The sequence below is a fragment of the Dermacentor albipictus genome, chromosome 4, assembly GCF_038994185.2.
Source record: "Dermacentor albipictus isolate Rhodes 1998 colony chromosome 4, USDA_Dalb.pri_finalv2, whole genome shotgun sequence".
NCBI lineage: Eukaryota > Metazoa > Arthropoda > Arachnida > Ixodida > Ixodidae > Dermacentor > Dermacentor albipictus.
In genome coordinates, this window is record NC_091824.1 from 53567869 (window position 1) to 53594438 (window position 26570).

Below are 26570 nucleotides of genomic sequence, written 5' to 3' on the forward strand. Positions count from 1 at the left end.
GTTGATACTATCCTGCTACGTGCTTATTCAAAGCATTATCCGTCTTTTTTCTCACTCCCTGGGTATTTTTTGTCTGTTTCTTTTTGTCGTTGCTGAGCGGTTTTTTTTTCTACTGCTGGCGCAAAAGCCATAGTTGTAACTTCCACCAGAGATTACATCTTTTAAAAGAAAAATTATTCGTTTGTGGAATAACATTTTCGGCTGCACCAATAATAGCCGTGGTAAAATATGCTATAGGGTCATCTATACTAAAATCATTTGTAATATCTCGTGGTCGATACGTTGATTCTTAAAAAGGCTCCCGGTCAGCCGATGCTAATTTCCGTCGAGAAATACGGGGAGGGTTGTCCTCCTGCGCGATGAACTCTAAAGTTACATGGAAGGAGTCACTTCCAAAAGGATCAATGACGAAACTCTATTCTATGTCAAGCAGAACAAAAGTAGAGCCAATTGTTAGATCTATCGATGAATACGAGAAGCGTTGGACGTTATAATAGGTCGGCTCTTTCTTACTCAGCAGGCATTCACCAGCGATCAGAAGAAAATTTTGAATGAGTCGGTCTCTCGTGTCCCAACGGTGGTCTCCCCACAGCGTGTTGTGGGCATTAAAATCACCTCAGAGTATCAGCGTTACTGCAGTTCCTATATACGAGGTTATGGAAATCTGTTTCTCCAAGTCTTTCTTGTTCTGCCCCCGAGTCAATATTGCAGCCATGCCCGGTGCGCGAACCACCTGCAAGCTCCCGCTGTAGGTCTGAAGCTCGTGGGGGCAGGCTAAAATTTCCGGCAGCCGCGAGCTTCTCTTTTAAAGGCAGCCCCTCCCTCTTCAAGCACCACTCGGTGAACGTGGTGACCGAACCATGAATTTGCGATGCACCCCTTCGGCATCCTCAGCCATCGATGAGCAGGATACCGGGGAACCGCTCGAACCACCCACAATCGAGTGGGCCGCGGCAACTCCTTTCGAAGGAGCTTTCCCTACTTCAACAGCCTCGTTCGTCCTGTTCTCCAAAAGGGTCCCTAAATGAGCGTGTCTGAGTCTCCATGAAGCCCTAGAGTCCGTACCGACGCTTCCCACCGTTTGTAATCGGGACATTAAAGTGTGCGGTTTAACACCCGTAATCTGCACAGTAAGTTAAGAGGGACGCGCAAGTTAAGGGCTTCGGTTAAATTTTGACCACCTGGGTTTCTTAGACTTATGCATAAATTAGTGTACCGGAACAATTTGCATTTCGCTTCCCTCGAAATCCGGCCACCGGGGCCAGAAATCGAACCCCGAGCCTCGTGAAGATCGGCGGAACGCCATGGTCACTGTAAGAAAGACGCTAAGGGAGAAATTAAATATAGTCCTTATGGGTAAATTGCAGACATCTGAAATACCAGACTCATACTTCGCTTCTCGGGCCACGAAGTGGCGGACGCAGCTTTGGCATTAAATGTCAAACGCTACAGCAATCGCTTAGAGAAAAGCAGGGGAACAAAATAGTCGGGATAACATAACAATTATATTTCAGTTTTACTTTTCGCGCTATGTCTGGTGGCTTGGAGGAGCTCAGCTTACGTTATCTAAAGGGTGGGCAGGTTGAAAGAGGCGAATAAGAACGGCATAGAATCAAGCAAAATGGATCGCTACATTGCACAGGTCTAGGATGAATTTTAGATCGCTTTCGGGGGAACCACAACTCTTTTCCCTGTTCTCTCTTCTGTCCCCTATGGTGTCCTTGCGCTATTATTCAAACGTTAAAGCCTCTTTTACGAAGAAGCGCAATGTTACACCCTGCTTAATTTCGGAGGAAACGCTATTAGTGCACATAGTCCACGCCATGCTCCGATAATGGAGCTCTGTTGGGCTTTGAATGCGACAATGCAATTATGCCGAACAAAAGTGGTTACACTGTATCAGGGACACAGCCGTAGCGGGGCTCGTGAAATCCTTTGCGCGTGCTGCCGAGAGCCCGCTTGTATCGCAGAAGGTTCGTGGGCACTACGCCATAGAAATGACCCACCTGCTGATGGCGCCAGACACTACCTCGCGTCACTCGACCTCACCGCACTTTTAGATGGTAGTCACTTCAGCGCTTGCTTCAATCTGCTACGCTCGCGATCCCTATGGAGAAGTAAACATTCCACCTTGTTAAAATAGGTCCTGTATCCTGCTGGCCTAGCCTCCTCACGCCATTTCTCAACCCTAACTGTCGAATGCAGGGTCGCCTTACCAAAGCAAGCGTGAAATTTCTGCAAAAATATACAGATTTTCAGGCCGGCTAAATCGCGATGAGCACAAGTTTGAGCGTTATAGATTATACGCACTACTGCTCAGTGAGCTCTCTCAATGGTGGCCACTCCCGCTTGAATCGACAAACGTACTGCCGAGCCAGGCCTCTCTCGACAACGAGCGAGAAGGTGCATTTACATCCAATTGCGTCATTCGTCGCGCAAGAACTGCGTCATTTCTGCACGTGACACGTGCATGATGAACTTGTGCCTTCTTTTTTCAACACAGCGATACCAAAGCGCGTGGGAAATAGGACTGCAACAACATAAGCAATTCTAGTAAACATGCTTTCGTTATAAGCAGATGTCGCAAGTGACACCCTAGATGAAACTGAAAGACGCTATCTGTTAAAATTTAGCAACAAAAATACGTAGGTTCAATACACAAAGCAAAGCCATGACAAAAGCCCACGAACCTAATTGCCTGTGAAATACAAGAATACTCCCGAGTATAAGCTCATTTACATGGAGCAAAATTCCGCTTATGTAGACACACTTTCTAATTGCAGAAACAAAACAAAAGAAACATGTACAGTCGGCGTTACTCTTGTGTAGGGCGCGAGATCGGCGGCTGCCAGGGTGCTCAGGAGCCAGCTTGCGACGTCTATAACGGTGGCTGCTAGGCACATGTGCTAGCGTTATACGTCCCTGGTTGCCTCTGGAGCGGCCCGTAAGCTGCCGTTCCGGTGCTCTACACAAGTGTGATGCCGATTGTGCAATCGTCAGACACTCTCTAAAGCGTTCAAGCACCGTGCTTTGGAAAGCCCTGGCGCCATCGGCCGATATTGCCTGGTTCAAGATAGCTTCAATCTGAACATGCGGCACCGAAATGACAGAACTGCCCTAATCATTTTCATCGCGCCTGTTACCAAGGTTTCAACAGCAGCGATCCCCTGCGATCACCGGTGCGGGCGTCGCAGGCCGCGGAAAAAAAGCACAGACAACATGCCTCGGAGTACAGTACCCCGACAGTTTTGCTTCGTGTTATATTTGCTTTTGCTCCCACATTCTGCAGCACCATCATCTGCGATCGCAAATAGTCACAGCTGCTGAAGCCTGGGTAACTGGTAAGAAAAAAAAAAGAATTAAAAAAATCGGCACACACCTTACCACGTGAAGGCGAAAGCCTGCGGCGGACTTGGTAAGCCCGCTAGTACAAGCAAAATTGCCGCGCGACTGGCCGCTTGAAGCACTTCGTGTGAATCGCGGGCTTCTTTCACGATCGGAAAAAGACTTTTACGTAGCACTTATCGGCGAACAGGAATCGCTATCGGGAGTTTTTCATGTTGCTCTACAATTTTCTCATTAACAAGTTTCATGTAATTATAATATTTGGGTGATTAAGAGTAATGTAATTAAGTGGAAGTAAAGAAACATTATGAGTATCTCCAAGCGATGGCAAACATTACCTTGTTTCCGCTCAGCTACGTGGCGTTTGCATATTTTTATAAAAAAATGTTTTCCTCAAGTTACGTGGAACACGCTGTATACGCTGTTGCACTTTGCCTTGTTACAACTGTGATAAGCCCTTGCCCAGTCGTGTACGCTACAATTCACAAAGTAGCTCTACTAACAGTATGACACAGTTAAGAGCTACGTTAAGCTTGGCTAGAAGTAGCAACCTTTGGTTGTTGTGGTGGGGCCGTGATGATTTTGTCTCATTTACGAAGACTTTCTTGCACTGACCTCAGCTTAACAAAACTTTTATGGATGTGAAGTAGGTAGACTCAAAACGAGATAAACTAGACCATTGCTAATTTGTGACCAGTACAATATATGAGAACGAGGAAGGCACATTCATATGATGGCAGTCAAGAGCCACGCCCACTCAACAAAAGCATATACACGCGAGTAATCGAACATTTTCAAGTGAAAGCCACAATAATGCTTTAGCACCGGTATAAAACCAATGCGAAAAAGTTAGCACAGTATGTAAGCGCCCGAGATTGAAAATCAAGCAGCCGTTTTGCGCGAAATGTAGGCCCTTATATTCACGTCAGTTAAGAATGAAGCTACGGCAATCTTAAATACCGCTAGAAGTAAAAAAGCATGTCATGGAAAGCAACGAAATACACAGGTATAGTGGCAAGAGCATTACTCACCCTTGAATGGCCGGACTGGCAGCATAGTTCACAAAAAGCACAAAACAAGTAGTGTGGCGAGAAGAAAGGCAAGGGTGGAGAGATGCTTCGCTCGACACCAACACTGTTCACAAAGTATACGGCAATAAGCACGGATTTTCGTAGTTTCTGGTGCCCTGAACAATATTCGTCGACCACACTGGTGTACCACACAACTGCGGCGCAGCGACCTTCATATTTCGCGTAAAAGCGAAGCACACGCTCGTCAACATAATTGTTTCATGGAGCGACAGGCCTGCTAATAGCAGCGTTCAAAAAAAAAAAAAGCAACGCCATTCTCAAGTCTGCGCGGCGCTTGGACTGGAGCTAGCTCGAAAATCACGCAAAATGAGTCTTCTGCGTCGGCGAGACTGAGCCACGTGACCAAGATTGCGGGTTCGCGTGACATTTACGGTAGCACAGGGTCTGTCTTATCTTGAAAGTGCTGGATGCGGCGGCCACTTCAAACGACAAACTCGGCTTGCTTATTTGCAGCGCGCATTAAGACAGTGACGCGATGGGGCAGAGACCGACCGCCGCGCAAGATGATTCTTCGCTTCCGCGCAGTTTATATTTAAACAGGAAGCACACTACATGAATGACGTGTGTTGCGAAAATGGAATGTAAATATTCAGCGTCAGTCTATCAGTCTGTAAAACAATTACGTTAATGTTTCAAGAGCTTGAATAGTCAGCTAATTATTTACTTACAGTGCGCTAATTGCTTACCAGAGAGAAAATCATGGAATTTATGCAAAAGAATTGTGAGATACACTGAAGAAGACTAATCTACGAATGTTAGACAACTTTTTCTAAAGATTGATACCATTTTTTTTAACTTGGACGCACGCATAGTTCGCTATTAGCGATTCTTCGAAGCATTAAATGAACACACCTGCGGCTCCCAAGACTTTTTCGTTAAAGAAGGCCATTTGCACCTAATCCTTGCTATTTCAATTTCTTTAGCTAACTATATTCCCCTTTTCAATCATTACCGCTGGTGGCGCGTCATAAATGAACACAGAGAGCTTGTTATTATAACTAGCTGTCCGTGTACCTCTTCGGTTCTCGTGTTGAGTACTTTAGGTTGAATACATGAATGAGAGGTGGCGCCATTATAGCTCAAAATTAATATATTGTTATTTTTTTTTTCATCCCCCCTGACAACTATTTCTGATGGTCGGGAACAAGTCTTGTCATTTACTGCGCTCTTTGCTTTGCTGAATTTTGAAGAACGTCTGAAGGTTACTCTATTATGAAGTTTACGAAAGATATTTCACCTTCGCTGTGTGGTACGATGTTTCTGTACGTGTTATTTTGTTTCTACACCTCTTCACGCACGAACTTGCCTCACCGTTATTGAGTGTATCGTAATTTTATATTTTTCAGAGAACGTGCAGTGGATTCACGAAAAGAAAATAATAAAAAAAATATTCTGGCTAATACCAACAAATATATGAGCCACCTCAGGGTAGCCGTGCTAACTGATTGAGTGCAATGTGCTCAGAATTATCTGTTTTAAGACAACAGTTAAAATTATTCTTTTTCGTAGATGAGCGTTATCGGCGTTTCGTATATGCGAAAGAAGGTGTGTTCGCCTAATAATCCAGGCCAATACGTGGTCTTTCTCATCAATGTTATAACTGCCTCTTTAAAAAAGGCAGTTATTTCTTGCGGTGCATTCTGCGCTAAAACTTCGTATCTTCGTATAAGTATCTTCGCTCTTTCATCTCTCGCTGTGCTAGTTCTCTTGGTTACGAGGACGCCGAGGGACGGTGCGGCCATAATCATGCTGCTGAACGCAAAGCAGTACACTGTTCGGACACAGCTGTATCTCGACACGTAGTCCAGCGCCCCATGCTTTGCACGATTGTTGAGTCGTAGTGCAGAGTATAAACAATGAGTACTTCATAAAAACAGGGCATTTCATCTGGTCGAAAGCTCCGCTTGATAGGCGCCATATGAAACTGGTGTTTTGAGTCAATGAATAATTTCTAAGAAATATATCGGTGGCTGTGCAGCATCTTGATGTCACAGCCACGCAGACTTTTGCATGCCATACAAAAAAAAAAGCCAGCACGTTTTTCAAACCAGGTCTGACGTTCTTGACTAAATCATTCTTCAAACTATTTAGAATCGCGTTCTTCAAACAAAAGGCATGAAACACAATATTCAGAATCCCTGGCCTTTATCTTAAATCTCATACTATTATATTTTAAAAGCGCAGAAGAGTATCAGTGCTTAAATCTTTAATGACGTAATTTTACTGCCGCGGCTCCTTACGGGTGGTGTTGTGGTGCGTGTGAGAGGCCATTACGTGTCTCACACGGCATGTTAAAGCTTTCGACGCACCCGCGTACGTCGCATCCGCGTTAGTCGGATCAGTCTATAGTTAGAACACCATCCGGGGGACTCGTGTGCAACGCTAAATCTTTGCTATCCAAGTCAGATGGTGCTTCTCTTCGGGCGAAAGTGGCAATATTTTTTCCCCTGTCCATAAAACATAGCATGACAAGTAATCCTTGCGGTATGTTACGCGAAAAATTATAAGTATTACTTTACAGCCATTGTGCACCTTTCCATCATAAACGTAAAAAGGAATTATATATGTACTTATATAACGTAAACAGAGAATTTCCCGACATCTAAACAACTTAGAAACACGCTTCTCTGTTCATGCGTAGCAGACCGATGAGGCAGTTGACTGACAGCTTCTTCGGGCCACAAGCTTGCCACTGTTATCGTGCAGCGTGCTGTACACGAGCGGTCGGTCGTGCCGCACAGTGCTGAATGAATTATTGAAACGAAGGAGTCTACGATACTCTTACCCTAGCAACTTGATTCAAAGGTAATATAATCATTTATTTACGAATAAGAAGAAAGAAACTAAAATAAAAGAATAAGGTAGCGCGCATTAGGTCGAACTTCGTTTCCTTTTGCTTTGGTCGTCCCAATGAACGAATGGGCGTCAAGAGACGTAGAGATGAGATTCCGCCAAACCCAGTAAGCGTTTCAAAGGCGTGAATAGAAAGTGTTTCTCGAAACGTAGTACAAGATAGCGGCAACGATAAATAATAGGCATAGAGTAGACGGGACGGAGGGGTCGCTGAACGAACCTTTCTTACCTATATTCACATGTGTGTCTTGTTAATGTTTGTAATGACATAATTTTTGCTCGTCCTTTTCTTTCACTTAATAATTCCAATAATAATCAACCATCGATTCTTTTCACCTTTAATTATGCATCGTCAAGTGTACGCGATTTTAACTTTTATTTATGTATTGCCAAGTGTATGTAATGTGGTGGTGCCTACTATCTGCATTGCTTTTATTTGTCCTTATCCCATTTCTTTGTTCCTTGTTTGTTTGTTCCGTCATAGAAAAGTCTCTTGATTGATGATTGTAAGTATTATTTATATGTAATGTTCTTTGCGTACGGTTGATTGCGCTACTCACTGCCACAATGTAACACGGGGGCTAAGGGCACCTCAAGCTGCCTCATTGCAGCTTTTATCTTAGCCCTCGTCATTGTATTTTAGCAATGAAAACAAATAAATAAAGAAAGAAAGAAAGGATGCTCCAGAAGAGAGGAGTCAGAGTAAAGGAAACATACTTCCCAAAGAGAGTGGCCGAAAGAAATACATAAATACGAGCCCATACAACACCTTAGCGTGGTCTCGCCACAGTGACCCTGATCCACGTTCACATTACTTCGGTCGGGAGATCGTGCAGCCGTGAAGGAATCGTTTGGAAAGTGTGAGAGGAGGAAAACGATGTGCTCTCTTTCAGTCTCGGCGACCGACTCGTGCGACGGAGAGAGTCTACACTTTTCTTTTTCATGTTATTTAAGGAACACAAACTGCTATGCAGGGCCGCTTTTTTTCTGTCTTACGACGTCTATCCGGTGAGAAGCACGCCAGAAAATGGGTCCGAGCATTAAAATGTGACTAACTTTTGTATGTCCTTAATCCCGCTGTCTACTTTGCTGAACTTATGGGAAACAAACGTTATACGATTTGATGCTGGCGCACCGCGTAGATTGCTGGAGAGTTTCAAGGGACTGCGTGGCGAGTGTTCTTTCCCACACCGACACAGCATCGCCACCTGAGGGCGAATCGATAGGCCAGGCTGGTAATGCGAGAGAAGTGCGCTACAGTTGGTCGCGTTCTAAGTTTTACTGGCAATCTTTCTCGTCGTCATCGTTATTATCGTTGTTGTTGTTGTTCAGTTGTCGCTCACGTTAGGACTCTCCGATATTAATAAACGAACCTTTTAACAACGCACTACTGCAATAAAGTCAAAAACACCTATGAGGTGCCTCAGAAAGGCTGGACAACGTTTTGAAAGCAGAACATATTTTCGTCAAAGGAAATAAAAGCCTTTGATGGGGATACGCCCTCCTATCAAAGCTTTGGCCAGCCTTTCGGAGCTACCTTATCCCTGTTTATAACCTTTATACCTCAGTGTGCTTCTCCATCTGTCGACCACGTTCCTGATTTTCGACTTTAAAATATTCAGGAATGCTGCACACAAAATGTTTAATAAAGCACTAAAAAATATTTTTGTTTTCATAAACATCAGCGTAGGCATCACATGAGCACCCTTTTTTGACACATGGTAAAAAGAACAACAGACATGAAATCGGACTGTATATTAATAGCGTGTTCTTAGAGCCAGCTGTTGTATAAATGCAAGAAATGATCAATTTCGTTGTCTTTCTTCTCTGCTTGGTCGTTCGCAAAGATTGATGGCGTACTGGGTTGTCAGAGCTGTCTGTATTTCTTAACTATTGAAGTGGTAGTGATGCTTTTGATGCATATGCCAGTATTTATACAACATGTAGCTTTTGCCGCTGACTTCTAACAATGAAAAAAAAAAGCGTAGTCGCTACCTATGAGCGCAGTTTTTAAGATATTTTAAGCCTCACGGTGATATAGGCTTCAGTAAGTTGAACGCTGTAAATTGAAACTGTTAGAGCGTATACCATTGTGCAGCTCCAGAACAACAAAAAAGACGCTCACTGTCACTGCCTTACAAGACCAGACAGGTGAATCCCATATACTTTTTGGGCAGGGAGCAACGCCTACATCGGTGCACAGATGAATCGCGGCTTCCTTGCTGCACGCTGTAGAGATGGAGAAAAACTCATTCGGCCATGTTTTTCTAGGTTTGGTTTTTTCACTTTGTTTCCTTCAGCTCCTTAAATGCGTTACAAAGTCAGAAACGGCAGATTTTAGTCCACGAACGTGCGCTGCAGTTTCTTTCATCGCTCATGGTTCGATAAAGAAAAATGGCCAGGCTTAACTTGGTTAAGCCAAGAATGCGTTGCATATTGCGCGAGTTGGGGCCCAGCTTTTCCTCCGGCTGTCGTGACGTCACGTCACCTGGTTGCGCTAAAGGTCAATGGTGGCTGGCCGCGCCCAAGGGCTGAACTGAGTGATTGCAATATGCAACGCATAAAAACAGAAGCAACTTAATAACTAACATAGCAAACTTAAAAGAGAATAGACCCACATATGAGACGCGCAGCAATGAACAATGGCTCATACCCTCAATGGTGGCTGCCCGGCCCCGCCCAAGGGCTGAACTGAGTGATTGCAATATGCAACGCATAAAAAAAAGCCTGCATCGAATTTCTCTTCAGCAGCTTCTCTCCCAAGTTTGCACGGCTGCGCAGTGTTCATGTCACTCGAATTTTCTCGTCAATGCTACCTTCCGGCTATAAATCCCTTGAGTCCACTTTAGAGAGAAAATCCAGCCCTCACTCTACTCGCGTCTCTTCCTTCAAAGCCGCACCTACTCTATCTCTGTGTTCTCTTTTTGTTTCTTTACCAGGATGCATAGAAAAACAACCTGGAAAACAAGCTGTCAAGCACACAAATAACCTTCGTGAGGCATCGTACATCTTTCTTTTTCATCTCGTTCTGCCAAACGAAGTATATTACAAAGAAGCAAGCTTATATGGCGACCAACTGGCGGCGAAGTTTTCCTGAAAACTTTTTCGGGTTGGCGGGTAGGAGTCGAGCTCTTTCTTGACTACTTCGTTCTTTCACTGAGCACCGCTAATTCTTGGTTTCCAGTCCTCCTTCAACTATCATATTTTCTCGGCACCATAGCGCAGAGCCTTCCAGGTGAGGTAACGACACTCCGTAGAATGCCTAATGATGAGAGTTATTAGATTTAGTTCCTTTGAGTTCTGCCTGCCCAAAACCTTTCTTTTCTTTTTTTTTGTTGTACGTGCTGCTCAGAAACGTACACAACTTGCAGGCGTCTCACTTTTTACATTGTGCGCATGTGTTCCTCTGCTCGTGTGCCTCATTGTAGAAGTCGAGTGACTTCCGAGTATGTTAGATAGGGATCTTGATTGTTTTGATTTCAGCTAACATAAATGTTTTTAATACGTCTTTATTTGTGTGTGTGTGTGTAGGTGTGTGTGAGTGTGTGCGTGTGTGTGTGCGTGCGTGTCTGTGTGTGTGTGTCTGTGTGTGTGTGCGTGTGTGTGCGTGCGTGCGTGCGTGTGTGCGTGTGTGTGTGTGTGTGCGTGTGTGTGCGTGCGTGCGTGCGTGCGTGCGTGTGTGTGCGTGCGTGTGTGTGTGTGCGTGTGTGCGTGTGTGTGCGTGCGTGCGTGTGTGTGTGTGTGCGTGTGTGTGTGTGTGCGTGTGCGTGCGTGCGTGCGTGCGTGTGTGTGTGTGTGTGTGTGTGTGTGTGTGTGTGTGTGTGTGTGTGTGTGTGTGTGTGTGTGTGTGGGTGGGTGGGTGGGTGGGTGGGTGGGTGGGTGCGCGCGAATACATGTGTGCATTTCACATTCGGTATTACACTTGGCGGCCTTCCATTTCCTTGTGCCATTATGGCCATAAATCATTCTTTACCATGAGTCCAGTTCAGACGTAAATCCTACAACGTAAAAAAAACACAAAATCAGGCACCTTAGCATGATACGGTGAGCGCCAAAAATTGGTTATTGGGTTTTACGTGCCACAACCACGCTCAGATTATGAGGCACGCCGTAGTGGGGGAGTCCTGAAACTTGGACTTCCTGAGGTTCTTTAATGTACATGAAAATCTAAGTAAACGGGTGTTTTTGCATGCTGCCACCATAGAAATGCGACCGCCGTGGCCAGTATTCGATCCCGCGCCCTCGTGCTTAGTAGCCATACACCATACTGTGAACTAGCACTTTAAGTTGTACAAGCTGCAACGTGTGCTGTCTGTTGCTCCTCTAAAGGTGTTTCTTTGGCAGAACACGGAGCAGCGCAACGTCAACAGTCAGGACAGTCACAGCTTCCAAGCACGAGAGCCGTTGCAGAGCAGAAGCGCTCGACCCACTATCGTTTTGATCCAGTAGCGCTGAACCCACTAGTGTCTCTCTACTTACACTCCTACTGAATCAGGAATAAAAGTTAAGCATTTATCTTGCGGGGAAAATGGCAACAAGTACACATAAAATCTATTTGATGTTCGTGCGTGTAAATTTTTACATGCGTATGGTAATTGTATTTTTTATATCGCGGTAGCAATTATATTTAGATTCTAGGCGGATTTTCGCCGTCGTAGTCACCACCGCCAGCATGAGTATCATCATGAGTCTCCGTACAACGTCTAAATGTGACATGATGCCGGTGTGTGCCGTATGTGCAATGAGAATCGTGCGAGAATGAGTCGAGAAGATGGTGGCTCGGTGCGCGCTACCCTAGCGCGCGCAATACTGAAGGTCACGTGGTCAAGCGCTCGAGCAGTGCAGAGGTAGAGCGAGGGGTTGTAGGTGCGCGCGTCCTCTTGCCCGGCCATGAGTGGACACGGCCGTCTTGCGTGGCTGAGCGTATACGCGGCTCGCGCGACCGATCATGGAGGGAATCCGTGGTGGGTGCAATAGTTTAGGAAGCTCAGATGGTTAATGACTTCATGTGCGCTGTCGTCCTGCGCTTCGTAGTGTTGGAGGTCGCTAACCTCAAGTTTAGGGACGCGTTAAAGCGAGTGGGTCGCTGGCGGCGCTCTTCATCACACCTTCTTTGTGACAGCAAGTTGACGCGTCATCGAGTGAGAGCTGTTCATGTTGGCCTGTGCGCGCCTGACATCATGCACGTTAATTGATTTGGTAGGTGAATATTTCCGGCCATCTATACGACCGATTGAGCTGCGAGCCTTGCTGCATGTATATAGTTGTTTCAACCTTTAGTATCGCTACCAATGTCTCACGATATGCCTCATATCCCTAACTTTCTTCTCTTCTCGTTCCCTTTAAGTGCACTAGCAGGCTGGGGCATTGTTGCCACAGGTCGACCTCTCTTCATTTCCTGAATTTCACCTGCCTCTTTGATTGCTGTCCCAACGTCCCTGCACTGGCATGTAGACAACCAGCTACTAGCACGCATGCGTGGCTACAGCGAAGAAAGGAGACAACTAAAATGAGACTACCTGTTGTCAGTTTATATTCTCGTCAAGTAAGAGGATATGCAACGCGCCTCGTTATTTGAGGAGGTTTCACTGGCTGAAATTCCATCATTACGCCGGCCACTGAACTAGTTTAAGGGACATACGTTCCATTTCATGCAATAGTGCACGAATTTCACTATTCGGTTATTGCTTGAATGTCTCTCCGTTAAGTTTTTTGGGTGGCTTGGTGGTTGAACACGCCTTAATGCAAGGTTTCGGCCTGTTTATTTATGAGAGAGAGGGAGAAATAGAAGACAGGAAATGCAGGGAGGTTAACCAGACGCACGTCCGGTTTGCTACCCTGCACTGGGGGGAAAGGGGTATGGGGATTAAGAGAGAGAGGGCACAGTTTCGCGCAAAGCTGAAAGTTCGCACCGAGTCTACGCACGGTCCCCAATACCTGTCGACTTAAAGTATTTCAAGAGCGCCTTCGTGGCTTTCTGCGCCATCGATGCGTACGGCCAGGGTCGAAGGTACTTCATTACGGAAAATGGTCTAGAGTCGAGCTGGTTCAGTGCTGCCCGGAGATGTTCGTGCTCGACGTCGTACTGGGGACAGATACATAGGATGTGTTCAATCGTCTCTGAGGTTCCGCAACAGTCGTACATTAGTTTAATTTATGAGGGTCATTTCTGTGTTCGAATAACCCACTGTTCCGTCGCCAAGAATGTTTTCATAGCTGTGAATATTTACCCTTTCTTTGCGTATTTCATTTGTCTTTGCTTATTAAATGATACATTGCAACGTATCGACATGTAGGCAGCGCATGCTATAGAATGCTGTTAGTAGTAAACAGGAACTCATACCATCTATTTTAACTCTGTTTATGTTAACTGAATATAATACACTTGATCAACCGTGTAATTCCAGAATCGCACGATTTTCAGTCGGTAATGGATACTCTGAATGAAGGAGAGTACATCAGAGTAACAAGTTATTTGAACGACGAATTACCAACCAGAGGCCTTCAGGCCGTATGAATGAAATCCTTGATAAATCACTGGAGATTTAGTTGAGGAGAACATTACTTACGATGATTTCCTGGTACAGGGTATTCATTTAGCCAATTTTTTTTCAGTAAAATGGCATACATCCGGGTATTTTCAGATACCTGAACATGTTTATACGACTTAAACCCTCCTAACTTCTCCTGGTGAAGCGGTTAAACGAAATAAAGCAATGTGTTAATTTACCAGATCAATAAATTTGTTGTAATTTTTTTTTGCTTCTCATAACCGAGCGCAGCAAATTTTCCTCAAAGAACCGTAGTCTATTCGGCTCGCACAAAATATATCAATAACGTCTGATTTAGTTGCTACGTTTGCTGGTGATACTGGTCAGAATTTGTGTAAATAGATTATCCAAATATAACAGCCCTTAATTTTATAGGCGCGAGCACAAATAAACAGAGAGTTCTCGAAACAAGCATGACGGAACTATATTTTATTATTCTCGACAAGCCTGCTAAGTTGACGTAGCTACTCTCCGAAGCCCTTTATCGAACACTTTTCGCCTATTTTCTGGTGATCGCACACCCGTAATTGCTGAGCACTTCGAGTGTGTCACCGCCGCTCGCCGTGCATCGGCAGCATACATTGCACTGGTTTTCAAAGATGCGACAGGCCTAAGGTCAGGGTAATTGGCCACAGCTATAAGCCATACAAATAAAACTCCGAGAAGCCTGTAAAGAATGACGGTAAGAAATTGTGACAGGCACGGAACGCAAATCATCGCTCGCACTCTTTCCTCGACAGCTGTCGTATAAAAGATTCGAGAAATACGACGTCAGCCGTTTCTTTGCCTGTGCGAGCAGCCACTCACAGTGCGTTACGTTTCTTACTGAGAAAACGCTTTTATCTGTGGCGGTGCTTTCTTTAACCTTCGGAATGCGCGACGTTCTGCAAAAGTGAAGATAGCCGCAAAGGTCGAAGCCTACGACCTTTCTTGGTTTCTTCATCCCCTTCTGCATGCTCCACTTGAAATTTGTAGCCGAGAACTAGAAGCTTTGGATTACTGGGAAGAAGGGGCCCATATAATACATACCACCTCCCCCCCAGACAAAGAGAGAGAGGGGGTAAAAGGTTGAGGAACGCGTAAAATAACAACTTTCAGAAGCTAGGGTTGGCCTTCGTCAAATACCACGCCCAACCACATGCGTACTTGAAGGCAGCGGCGTGTTGTACCTAGAAAAACACCGCAAAACGCACCTCTCAGCACTCTAAAAACTAGGAAGGGTATCGCAGGAGTGAAGCGGCCGGTTCACTCTTCAAAGCGTCGTTTTACTCTCGCAAAATGTCGAGGAGAGTGAAATGCATTGTTCACTCTCTCACCAAGGAGAGAGTGAAATGTGCTTTTCACTCTCCCCTTCAGAGAGAGAGAGTAGTTCTACTCTTGCGGCAATAGAGAACAAAACGTAGCGTAATCTTCTGCTTCAACTGTAGGTGGCTGGCCCCGAACATGGCAATGTATCATTCATGCACGCTCGCTGAGCAAAGAACACATCGTTTTACTTCTTAGAGAACAGGCCGCCGCAGTTCAAAGGAATGCGTAGCGAGCGCTCTACTTTTTCACTCGGAGTTGTACACGGCGCGCGCGCGCGCTCAAGATCGCGGAACAACACAGCACCGGAGAAAGGTGATCCATACAGCGAGCAGCGTCGCAGGCCTGCAGCCAGGGGAGATCGTGTATCAGCGATCTCGCGTTGCCACGAAAACACGGCAGTCGTTCGTCATGCCTTGGATATAACAACAAATCCTCCACGGTAAGTGAATTCTAACTTAGGTGCACATTCTCCGTATATGTCATGTTATCGCCAGGAAGTCGTCGCTGCGCTTAGCCGACGCGATTGACAAAGGACTAGGCATACGCGCTGTGTCTCTCGATGTCAATCGAAAAAGCCAGTCGTGGCGATAACTGCATGTGATTTTATCACTTTGCCGTTGTCCGTAAGAGCTTTAAAGATCGCAAACGCTGCCAGAACTATGGTATGTTCAATAAGACGCCAGGCGAGAGGACGCTTAAAATGGTTCGTTCACCAGCCCGTGATTCCGAGCCTATGCGGAGCGTGATTAGCCTGCGTTTTGTGTGTTTGAATTTATTCAGTTTGGCAGTCTACTGTGTACGGAACGCTGTTGAACTAAGGAATCACATAACAGAAGGCGTCGTTTTGCTGGCAGCGTGCTTTTTTATAAATAAACCGCGCGCTTGACGGTGTTTCGCGCAGGGGGAATCTGCGACCACTGAAGTTACGTGCAGCACCAGTGCTAGTTAGAAACTTTGCCGCAGGCATTCAGCTGCATGCTGCAAGAGGTCAGTTAAGCGCGTTATCTTGAACTTTCTGAAAACGCATGAGGAATCCATGTTTTATGCTGAAAAAAGTATAAACCCCATATATAAGCGATCTTGCGCGCGGCAGCTACAAGCGACGCGATGGAGATGGCTGTCGCGTTCGCTCGTCGCCTACAAGTCGTACTCCGTGCGAGCGACGATATTGAGCGACGCCTCCCCGGTGTTGCCGGCATGAGGGCTGCAATCACGCGTGACGCGTGCTTTAGTAATTTACGTTGATGTATTTTACTATAAAAAGTAGCATAAAATATTTCCGGAGGTCTTGCCGTAGTTTCTTATCCTTGCACGTATAAAAATTGAATTATTTGCTCGTTCCGCGCGACAATCGGTAGTATTTGAGCGATGTAGTACATCCAGTTCCGGCTTCGCGCTATTGGCTAGTCGCTCATAGCACTTTCGGGCGACGAGCGACGATTTCTAGATTTCCAGAACCAAGCCATCTGTTCAAGCGACGGCCCGTTTTGTCGCTCGAAGCCGCGGCTCGTCGCCGTCGCACACTAAATCGCTCTCACAGTGTTTATCCCTAAGACTTAACTGTTTTTGCTCATGTATTGAAATGGTGTGATTATAGGTAGGTCTGGTTTTGTCTCCTGTTGCGGTTTTCGTGCACGGTGCGAAACTGAAAGTATGCTTATGTCTACGAACTCGGTGAATTGTCGAGCAGCTAGTTATGCATCGGCATTGAATATAACGGCTGCTGTGTGGAATTACAATTGCAAGGGCGCTTTGCATACGCTTGTTGTTTTGGACATGCCTGTGCATTTGCTAATATGAGTTGGCGTGTCAGAGTTATGTCATATGAATAGCTAAATCAGCCTTCTTCTGGGGGTTACAAGTGTAATGTGTGTATTTTGCTATTGCATGGCAGATCAAAATGTGTTTATCGCTTGAATATTTTTAGTAGAGAAATAATATCAAAATAAAATGTTGCTTTGATTCCGTGTTACCAGTCTGTCGTACACAGAACAACAGGTTGGTGTAATAAACTAATAACTGCGGTTTAACTGCAACTTTTACATGCCTTCAAGAATCTAAAATGCTAAATTTCAAACTGCAGCAGCAGTCGGGTCTGTCAAAAATGAACTCCATTGCGCACCTCATACATGAAAATAAGTTCATGCCTTTTAGTAAGCTTAGATGCAGGCTGCAGTGAGCTTTTTTGTTAGTATTGAAATGTGGGTAAGCTTGCCATAATAAGCCTTGTTGCCCTTTTTTATAGGCATATCCATATATCCATTGAACTCAAGGATAATATTTTCATCCCTACTGAGCATCATGTTTGCAGCTATAATCCTCAAATTATGGCTTCAGCAGTGGCACAACCAGGGATGGTGCGGGGGGCACACTGGGCACGTGCTTAAGATGTGTCACAAGTGGTGTTTGCGATACACCAGACTCATGACAGACCTATGATGTCTGAGAATGACCAATATTCTATTCATTAGCAGGAGTATTCTAACATTCGTGCCAAACGAGGATGAACTGTCCGTTATTTCTTGTTTGTTTGAATCTAAAATTGAAGTTAATTTAGCAGTTGACTGTTGCAGTCATTTGGATGTTTTGCATGCATTTCACTAAGAAGACTAAGAGCTAAGACTTTCTTTTATTGCCATGGCCTTGACTGTCTTGATGTTGTTTTGCACCATGCCCTTGTGTTGACTTTTGCATACAATATTTTCAGGCACCCGCTTTATATAACGCAAGAAAGCAGCTGCAAGGACACGAAGATGTGAAAGAGCCAGTGCAGAGGAGCCAATGCCAAAAAATCAAAACACATTGGCATGCAATTTGGACAAGAAAACTAGTATGTGGGTATATTGGGTGTACCATTTGACCAAATGTAAACAAAATCAAGATACAGTATGTTACACCAAGATGAAAATTCTTACATGCTCCAGGCAGTCATCTTAACATGGTATATTTATGTAATGTCTCCGATTGGAAAGTCAAATCAAGTATGCTCTCTGGAGACAAACACATAGCAGCAAGTGTCATTGAAAGGTTAGAAATGTTTTAAAAAAGCTGATTAGTTCTGAGAAGTGACTGCTTTTTGTCTTGTCTCTCAACAGATACATCCATATGATAAAAAAATAGTGGTACAATGAAATTGCATATTTGCTTAGTGACATGATACATACTTGCAATGAGCACTGTGCCTGTGTTTACTATAAAAAACAACAGCCCATGCTTGGTTAGGCTAGGCCCACTACAACATGCAGGCATGGGTGATTGGCACTTTTTTTTATTTCTGTGTCGTGAGGTTTATTTACGTGCGTATAGGTGCAATGGCACGCAGTATGGCTAGTACAAAAAAAGGGGGGGGCTCAGATATATGTAGCTCACTGTACACGACACAGGGCAAAGGAAATCCGTGTTCAGCAACTGTGTTAAATGCCATGTACGTAAATTTTACAACGCGACTCATTCGAAGCGCGCACAGGCGCATATTGCAGAAAAGTTTTCCAGGGTACATAATTTAGTGCGTCATTTACACTAATTTTGCTCTAACCACAAGACATAATGATTTGAATATACTGCACGGAAAAACCTAGAGCGAATTAAATTGTGTGTCAGCTTCGTGTGTATACATAAAGTCATTCCTAAGCATTAGGTTTTTCGCGTAATGCATTACCTGTTGACAGCCTATCTTATCATGTGTACTCTGTTTACATTACAGTTGTTTATTAGTTTACTCATTTGTTTTGCAACTTATGAAATGCCGGTGTATATATACTTTCAACATTTGACATAACCCTGTATGTTTTGTAGGGACAACCCAGGACGTGCATTTCTCAGCACCCAATCAACTGCCAGAAGTGACTCGAACACAGACCACCAGTAAGTGGACATCAGTTGCAATTTCACATTATGAAGTTGGCTGCTGCCTTGTACTGAGGCTTTTTTTTTAATGAGATGGTGGTGTCGTTCTAATGTACATGACAACAAAGGTGCGATCATGTCTCACAGAGGCATATATAGTTGCTATTCTCTGCGAGGGACGTGTTCTCGTGTTCGTGAAGCATTTGTGTTTGGCAGTATTGTCGCCCAATGAGTCAGATATAAACACTGTAACTCGCCACTGCCGGCAAGTAGTTGCGAGAAACACGATATAATATGATGCTGTAAAGTTATTTCATTAATTCGAAGGAAAATTTTGCAGCGGGAAAAAAGGTTGCTATTCCAGGTAAACATGTCTTTTTCTCACAAGGTATTTAACCAAACTGTGGATGCGCGAAATTCGTGACTTATGAATAGATTTTAATTCATCCTTTAGTAATGCTTCTAAAAGAGACTAGAAATAGCATGTGACTACCTCTCCAATCAGCAGATCATACACTTACAGTCATAAGTGGTAGTTCCATGCAGTCTCGCACTCTATATAACCTTTCCTTTTAGCACCATTGGAACTGGCGGCTGCGTTTTCAGAAGGAGGAGTGCACTTGGCACTGTATATGTATGTGTGAAGTCGGTTTTCTTTGTATGTGTTGGCTCACTGATACAAACAGTGCAAAAATCAGTTGTACCATGAGGCTGACGACACCTTCTGCTGCTAGAAATGCGGCACTTCATATTTTATAGTACTGCATGACATTTAAATCAAAGCTAGCACATAAAATGATCAAAAAAACTAACCGCTGTTATAGCTATTTTCCTCAAAGAAAGCTTGTCCTTTACGGGCTGTGTTAATCTGAGCTCTCCACCGATGTTTCAGTAGTGAATCCCTTAGTGAGTGAGAGATTGGGGGAAATTAATTGTGTTAGTCTTTAAATGGTGTCCTAATTATGTGTATTTGTTCCAACAAAGTTGTCTAGATTACTTTATTGTGTAGTGTAAAACTTATGAAACCATAAGCAACTAGTGAGTTACTAACATGCATATGCATTTGTTACTATACAGGTGGCACTCGGCTGTACCACTGCAGTGCTGTGGAAATTGCCAGCACCAGCGGCTTTGCAACAGCTGTTTCACAGCATGTCGGTATGTGCTAACTTATAGTTATGTTGGGATGGGCTAGTATTATGGACTACTGCTACTCTGTATTGTGACAGATCCATATGATAAGTGATGTAATGGGCACAGTGAAAACCTGTGAATGTTTTACTATGGTAAATAAAAAGGCTCTCCTTTTCGTCACTGGAGCAGGGGAGAATAGCATGCAGGCACTCCTGAATGTACATATATTTCAAAACATGAGAGACATATATATATATATATATATATATATATATATATATATATATATATATATATATATATATATACATACAATTAAACTAAAGGCAGGGACATTCCATCTTTCATTTTGAATTGACTTGTACAGCGCAAAAATACAACACTGACCACAGAGAAGCCCACATGTTAACAGGTTTGATACACACAATAATTCAACAGATTTGATACTTCAGGTGTGCTATTTTACGCCAGGGGAAGGGAAAGGGGACAAAACCAGAAAAAGTGGAGTGGAAAAGAAAGGAATCGTGCCAAAAAGCATGAGAAACATCGTGCAGCCAGGATTGCCAGCAGGACATCTGAAAAGCACTCTGATAAAATTAAATACAGGGCAACCTTACGTATTGTTTGTTTCAATCAACTCAGATCACATGCAGCCATTACTGCAATCAAGTTGTTTCCTTATGTCATGAGGGAATGATGTGGGCCCAAAAAACTGTTTAGAGCTGAAGGATTATGTTCCATGCTAGCCTCATTACCTGCTTTTTATCATATTGTTATCAGCTGCTTATGTTAGGGACAAAAAGTAAGAGTACGAGGTCTTTCCTGATTCGCCATTCCACACAACATGTCTTTGTGACTATATGTACATGCAGATGATCCATAGATGAAAAATATTCAGTACAGTAGAATCTCATTACAAGATACACTTGGTTGTAAGAGACATATAAAAATGGTTTGGTTGGTTTTTCGATGTTTGCCACGTTAACACTCTACACAAGAGACACCTTTGTTACTAACGACTTTTTAAGTATTCACTACTTCGAAGGGACACAACCCAGACACATTCACTTCATGCACCTTGTGTGCTCTGAAGGGCGTAAAGATCACGCAATCCTCACACAAGTCAATTGCGCATGTCTCTTTAGCATGGACTAGAAAAGGAAGGCAACGAGGACAGTGCAGGGCAGAAAGTGTCGACAGTTGAAGCTGACGAGCGTCTAAGAGCACCTCAAAGGCACTGCGAGCAACAAGGCTTGCAAAGTGAAGTGTTTAACTTCCAGAAGTTAGGAAGGAAGCTAACACAATCTACAGTCACTAAAAAGCTGTGAATGTCTTCTTTAAAGGGCCCCTAAGCCACCGAGGTTGAAATTTATTTGCGGTGTTGCAGTTGTACATGTTAAGGCAACGAACACATAGCCATGAGAGTTTTTCGAAACGGTGCAGTAATAGTGGAGCTACGTGTTTGATTATCAAAAAGTAGTCCCCGCTCAATTTACTCTTTCATCTGGTACACGCCATCTGGATAGTATCGTCTTTTCCTCGCCTAGTACACCTCCAAATGTTACGGGACAGGCCATCACCAACGAGCTCTGTTGCTGCCGCGCAGGCCCGTCGTCCTGCGAGGGGTGGCGCTAATGACCTCGCCAATACAATGGAACTGTATGGTGACTCTAGTTGAAGAGCCTCATAGGGAGACCCTTCTGTTGGCGTTTCTGTTCTTTGCCCCCATTGGCTGCCCACAATGGCATCGCGAGCAACGCGACGAGGAAGGAGTGTGTATTTGCTTGCAGGCCTTCCCGGCAGTCGTACACTTTCGTTCGACCAATCGACAGCACCGGAAACTGGTGAATCAGCAGAGAAAGCCTGGTGATGTCAGGACAAACTGGGGGGCGCAGGATAGGTCCAGAGAGGCGCACGGAGTCGTTTTCTTCATATTGTGGTGCTCCCACAGTGCTACGCACTGTGGCGTTTGGCATCGTCAATTGTGACGGCATTCTGATTTTGATGCGCGTGTTTACTTGACATGTTCAAAAAATGTCGAGAAGTGGTTTAGGGGCCCTTTAAGCCACCCTGAGCAATTATTCCTTCAGATATATCTAAACATACTTTAGTGATGATGCATAATAACGTGATCTAGTCTGGCTCCTCAGTGTTTTAAAATTTTTGGTATTGAGAGACATGTTTCCCGTGCCTCTTGAGTATCTCTTCTGAGGCTTAACTGTAATGTACACACACAATTGTGTAACTCCTCCTGCAAGTATTATTCATTAAGCCTGGTCACTGATGTGCAAAGCTTGTGGTTAAGTGTTGATGTCCGTACTTTTTAGAGCTATGTTTATTGATTCACGCTGTTATTGGTTCTTCGATGCAGGAGACAATGCCTACGAAATTATTGGCCCTGATGACGAGAGCCCTCAAGGGGCAAACGACATCTCTGTTGCAGAAGTGAGCCCGATACCACCTGAAGTTACCATGACAGGTGGCACGGCAGTAATAGATACAGAGACGGCCATGTCTACTGCAGCTGCAACAGTGTACGAGGCAAGCAGCAGTGTGTCGGCATCAGCAGCAGTGTCAGAAGGAACCGCACCAGGCCTGGTAGAGCAACATGTGCGCTATCACTGTGACTTTTTTTGTAGTGCATACAACTCATTTGCTCAACATACGAAAGCTTTTCACCACGACTGTGAGCCATTGTTCTTGTGCAGCAAGTGCAAAGTGTGCAACAAGCATCTTTTTTTTTTTCAATCTTGTGACGGCTTGTCGGCTAAGACGTAAGGCCAGCCCTGAGAAAGGGATCCAGTGACTGGCAACGGGGCACAATCTAGCCGACAGATACCATCACAAGAGCTGAGTACTGGATAAGGGCAGTACTACCCATGCTGTTAACAGCTTAAGTAGAGGAGAGGAAACGACGCCTGAACGCTAACTTCGCCCGTCAAAGACAGTGGTCATACGTTGGTGCGCCCGAAAACACCGAAGCCCCCCCTGCAGACACCGGATGGTCATTACCTTTATGTCATTACGGGTAAGACCTAGATCAATTAGTGATTTAAAACTTTCTTTGGCCCATACCCCCCTGAAATTCATTGTAATTGAAGAAACTATGGGAGGCTGCCCCGCCACTGCAGACACCTGTTCTAGTAGGGAAGGGTCATTATATTTTGAACATTTAGCAGCATGAGCATCCGACAGGGGGATCCTGGTTCCCACGACCTGGGCGTCTAGAACCACCGACTGGCCCTCCCTTCTGAGAACCAGATCCGGTATCTTTACACCCTGGCCAGTTTTGAACCTTGGCTCCACCTTGACATTCCACCCTACCTCCCCCAGTCGTTTGCCTGCATATGATACAATATTGTCATGTCTGGTTATTCTTGTGTGATGTGTTCTATGGCACCCCTGTAGGATGTGGCCTAGGCTTTCGGAGGAATTACAACCGGCGCGGCATTGCTTGTCGACATCCCGGCCTCTTTTCGTACGGGTTAAGTTTGCTAACGAGTTTGACCGGATTTTCAAAAGGTCAATAAACTCTTTGCCCTTCAGGAAAGTTGTTCCTTCACGTATCCAGTCGCAAGAACCCGGAGCGTCGGCCACACCCTTCAGAGCGTGCCCATCGGCATTGTTATAGTAGCTGGAGTACCAAAATTTCTTGTTCTGTTTAGATGTAGTTATGTTTGTGTTCTTGTACTGACAAAGTTGTGTAGCTTGTTTTATGGATGTCCTTATGAGTCTCATGGGGAAGGCAGCCCTACAAGTTACTGAGGAGGAGTCTGCTAGTGAGGAATAGCGACGGAGTCTAAGACCAGGAATTAATGTCCGCAGACATGGGATTCCAAGTCCGCCGTGAGAAATGCCTGCGTAAAAGAGGCCTAGTGGGGCATCATGTGGTAGGGCAAGCCATCGTCGTGTGGCTGCCCGAACAGATGAATCTATTTTTAGAAGTAGCTTAGTAGTAACAGGACCTAGCACCAGCCGGTGATAGAGTCTAGGAAGTAAATATTGCCTTAAGATAACAAGTCTTTGCTGGGGCTTGAGAGCCGCTTTGGAGACGCGTTGCAGCATCTCGAGAACTTCTTTGTGGACGGGTAGGGCGCTTCGACCAGTGGCCCCAAAGGACACGCCAAGGTATTTCCATGTAGAAGTGGTTGAGGAGGCAGTTATTTGTTCGGAGCCAATGTGGAAAACCTGATCGGTGAGAATTTTCGTCTTCTTGTCCCGGGCGGATGGCTGCAGGCTCAGAGTAAAACTTTTCTGTGCATTGATCATCAACCCTTTGCTGGAAAGGAATTGTTGCAACATATTTAGACGTAATTGAAGGCCTTTGGGAGTTGAGGTCATGATGATGAGGTCATCGGCGAATGCCATACAATCCAGTGAAAGCTCGTCACTTTGGAATGCTGTTCCACAAGTGGGCGTTTGCAGCCATACGTCGATCACCATGTTGAAGAGTAAGGGTGAGAGCGGGTCGCCTTGGCGGACACCGCTAGCGGGATGGATCAGTAAGTTGCGATTTTCATAGCTGAGAACAGTTGTTGCCGTATCGTAGAAGTCTTTAATGTAGTCGGTAAATTCGGTGCAGAAGCCTTCCAGTTGAAGGCTATGAACTATGGCGTCGAATGAAACGGAGTCGAACGCTTTTGCCACATCTACCGAGGCCATGTAGAGTGGCCGTTGTCGACGTAAGGCCTAGTCTATTGCGGTGGATAAAAGGAGGATATTCTCTGCGCAGCCATCTACCGGGATGAAGGCACGCTGACGGTGGTCAAAGTTCACCTTGCGGACTATTCTATTAGCGTAAACTTTGTGGAGCAGTCTAAGAAGAATTGGGGATATAGTGATGGGCCGGAAATCTCCCGGCAAAGAAGCTTCAGGTTTCTTAGGAATAAAAATTGTTCTAGCACCTCTTAGGCATACTGGAAGCCGTTTGAGGCACATCAACAAGTTCATCAGAACGCGTAAGACCGTGGAAGGCACCTGGCGGAGCCTTTTAGCTGATAGGCCGTCTGGGCCAGAAGCTGTATTAGTAGGTGGCATGGCGGCCTTTATTTCCTGTGCAGTTATAATTCCCAACGGATTGATTACATCAGCACTATTTTGAGGTACCCCTGGCTGGACATCGGTGGGAGTTGTCCTCTCCATCGTGTTTCGCCATGTATCTAGGAACTGATCTATGTTATCCACTTTGGTTTCCGGAATGCCGTCCAGAGTTTCGCGGGCGCAGCGGCTTTGCTGCTTCTTAAACCTTTCTTGGGTTTGTGCGTATATCCGGCGTCTCTGTTTCCTATGACTAATACCTGGATCCAGGGTTTTCCTATTTGTTGTGTGTCTGTTTGGTCTATTGTCGAAGAAGGTATCTCTTATGTAGTTATTTATGTCTGTATGTATTTGTTGCCCATCAACGAAGCGTTTGGTGATTTCCCATAACCTGGGAGCTTGAAATGAGCACGGCGGTTGTTTAACAGTGAGAGCTCTAAGCTCCTCAACTGTTTCGGTAAACCAGTCTATATTATGACCCAAAGAGTCGACGGTATCCAAGCAACCATTATCCCTATGTTGATCCGTCACTGATGGATCTTGTTCATTCAAGATCGGATTCACCTCACTTATATCTATTTGTTCTAAAAACTGTCTTACCAATGCCTTATACTCTGGTTTCCTCCTATGAGACTTGATCGAATCAAACGTACGATCTTTAAAATGTTTGTGTAGTGCTTCGTTGATGTTACGAACGTTCTGTTTTGTTAGTTGAGCTTCCTTATGAGCCATGAGGGAGTCTTCCTCCTTTGACCACCGTGGTTTGACTCTGGATGTAACTATTTCATCATTAAATGCATCAAAGTGCTTGCGGCGTCTATGAAGGCCTAGGCCCGTCTTAGAGGAGAAGTGCCGTGAACATTCCGGACAAGTGTACCCCTCATCGCTAAGATCTCCCAGTGAATCAGACGCTACCACGTCAGCCGGGGCGGGTGTTGGCCCAGCTCGTGGGTTGCCAGTCCTGTCGTGAACAGTACCGGCCGTCATGGCAACACTAGAGATCCCCTGCCCCCCCCCGTCAGGTGGTGCTACTGAAATGGCAGTCCGAACAGCCATCTCCCCAGACTGAACGGGGTTCGCGATCAGAGTGTCGCTCCCACTGTCCGAAGAGTCAGAAAACCTAACTCTCGGCCTCCATCCCGTAGACATCTGACCAGGTCTCAGACGGATCTGCTGCCGGTCCTTCAGCTTAGCGCCCGCGCCGCACGAGACTGACTGCAGGAGGCCACTGGATGGGTCGGGCCCAACCCCCAGTGAAGCCTCCCCTGCTCGTGGGGCGGATGCCAGCCGGCCAGTCTCCTTGGCAATTTCCCCCAGTGTGACATGAATTCCGGAACTCCTTCGCTCTTCCCTTACACCACGGGTATTGAAAGCGCCCCCGGGTGGTGCGATAGGAAATTCAGAA

At 45.2% G+C, this 26570-nt stretch overlaps 2 protein-coding genes across 14 annotated transcripts in view; one reads left to right on the top strand and one right to left on the bottom strand.

The window, feature by feature from the left end:
* The window catches only part of LOC135909142 (roundabout homolog 2-like), a 402696-nt gene that overhangs the window by 311357 nt on the left and 64769 nt on the right, over nucleotides 1-26570 (bottom strand). For 3 of the 13 annotated variants that reach the window (XM_065440967.2, XM_065440963.2, XM_065440964.2), the window contains exon 1: nucleotides 4377-4854. The exons of 2 other annotated variants lie outside the window; for them this stretch is intronic. Coding sequence is in view for 4 of the 11 variants with exons in the window: in XM_070536951.1 (XP_070393052.1) it covers nucleotides 4377-4401 (25 nt within the window). In the remaining 7 variants the exon portion in view is untranslated. Of the gene's footprint in view, nucleotides 1-2006; nucleotides 2108-4376; nucleotides 4859-26570 lie in introns of those variants that run through there. 8 more of the 13 variants (XM_065440975.2, XM_065440965.2, XM_070536958.1 and 5 more) reach the window with 6 other exon arrangements.
* On the top strand, nucleotides 15506-22906 carry LOC135909185 (uncharacterized). The gene is made up of 5 exons (XM_070537875.1): nucleotides 15506-15587; nucleotides 17856-17978; nucleotides 18944-19012; nucleotides 20072-20152; nucleotides 22500-22906. Exons 2-5 carry the CDS (start codon nucleotides 17930-17932, stop codon nucleotides 22904-22906), a joined length of 606 nt encoding a protein of 201 aa, XP_070393976.1. The 5' UTR covers nucleotides 15506-15587; nucleotides 17856-17929.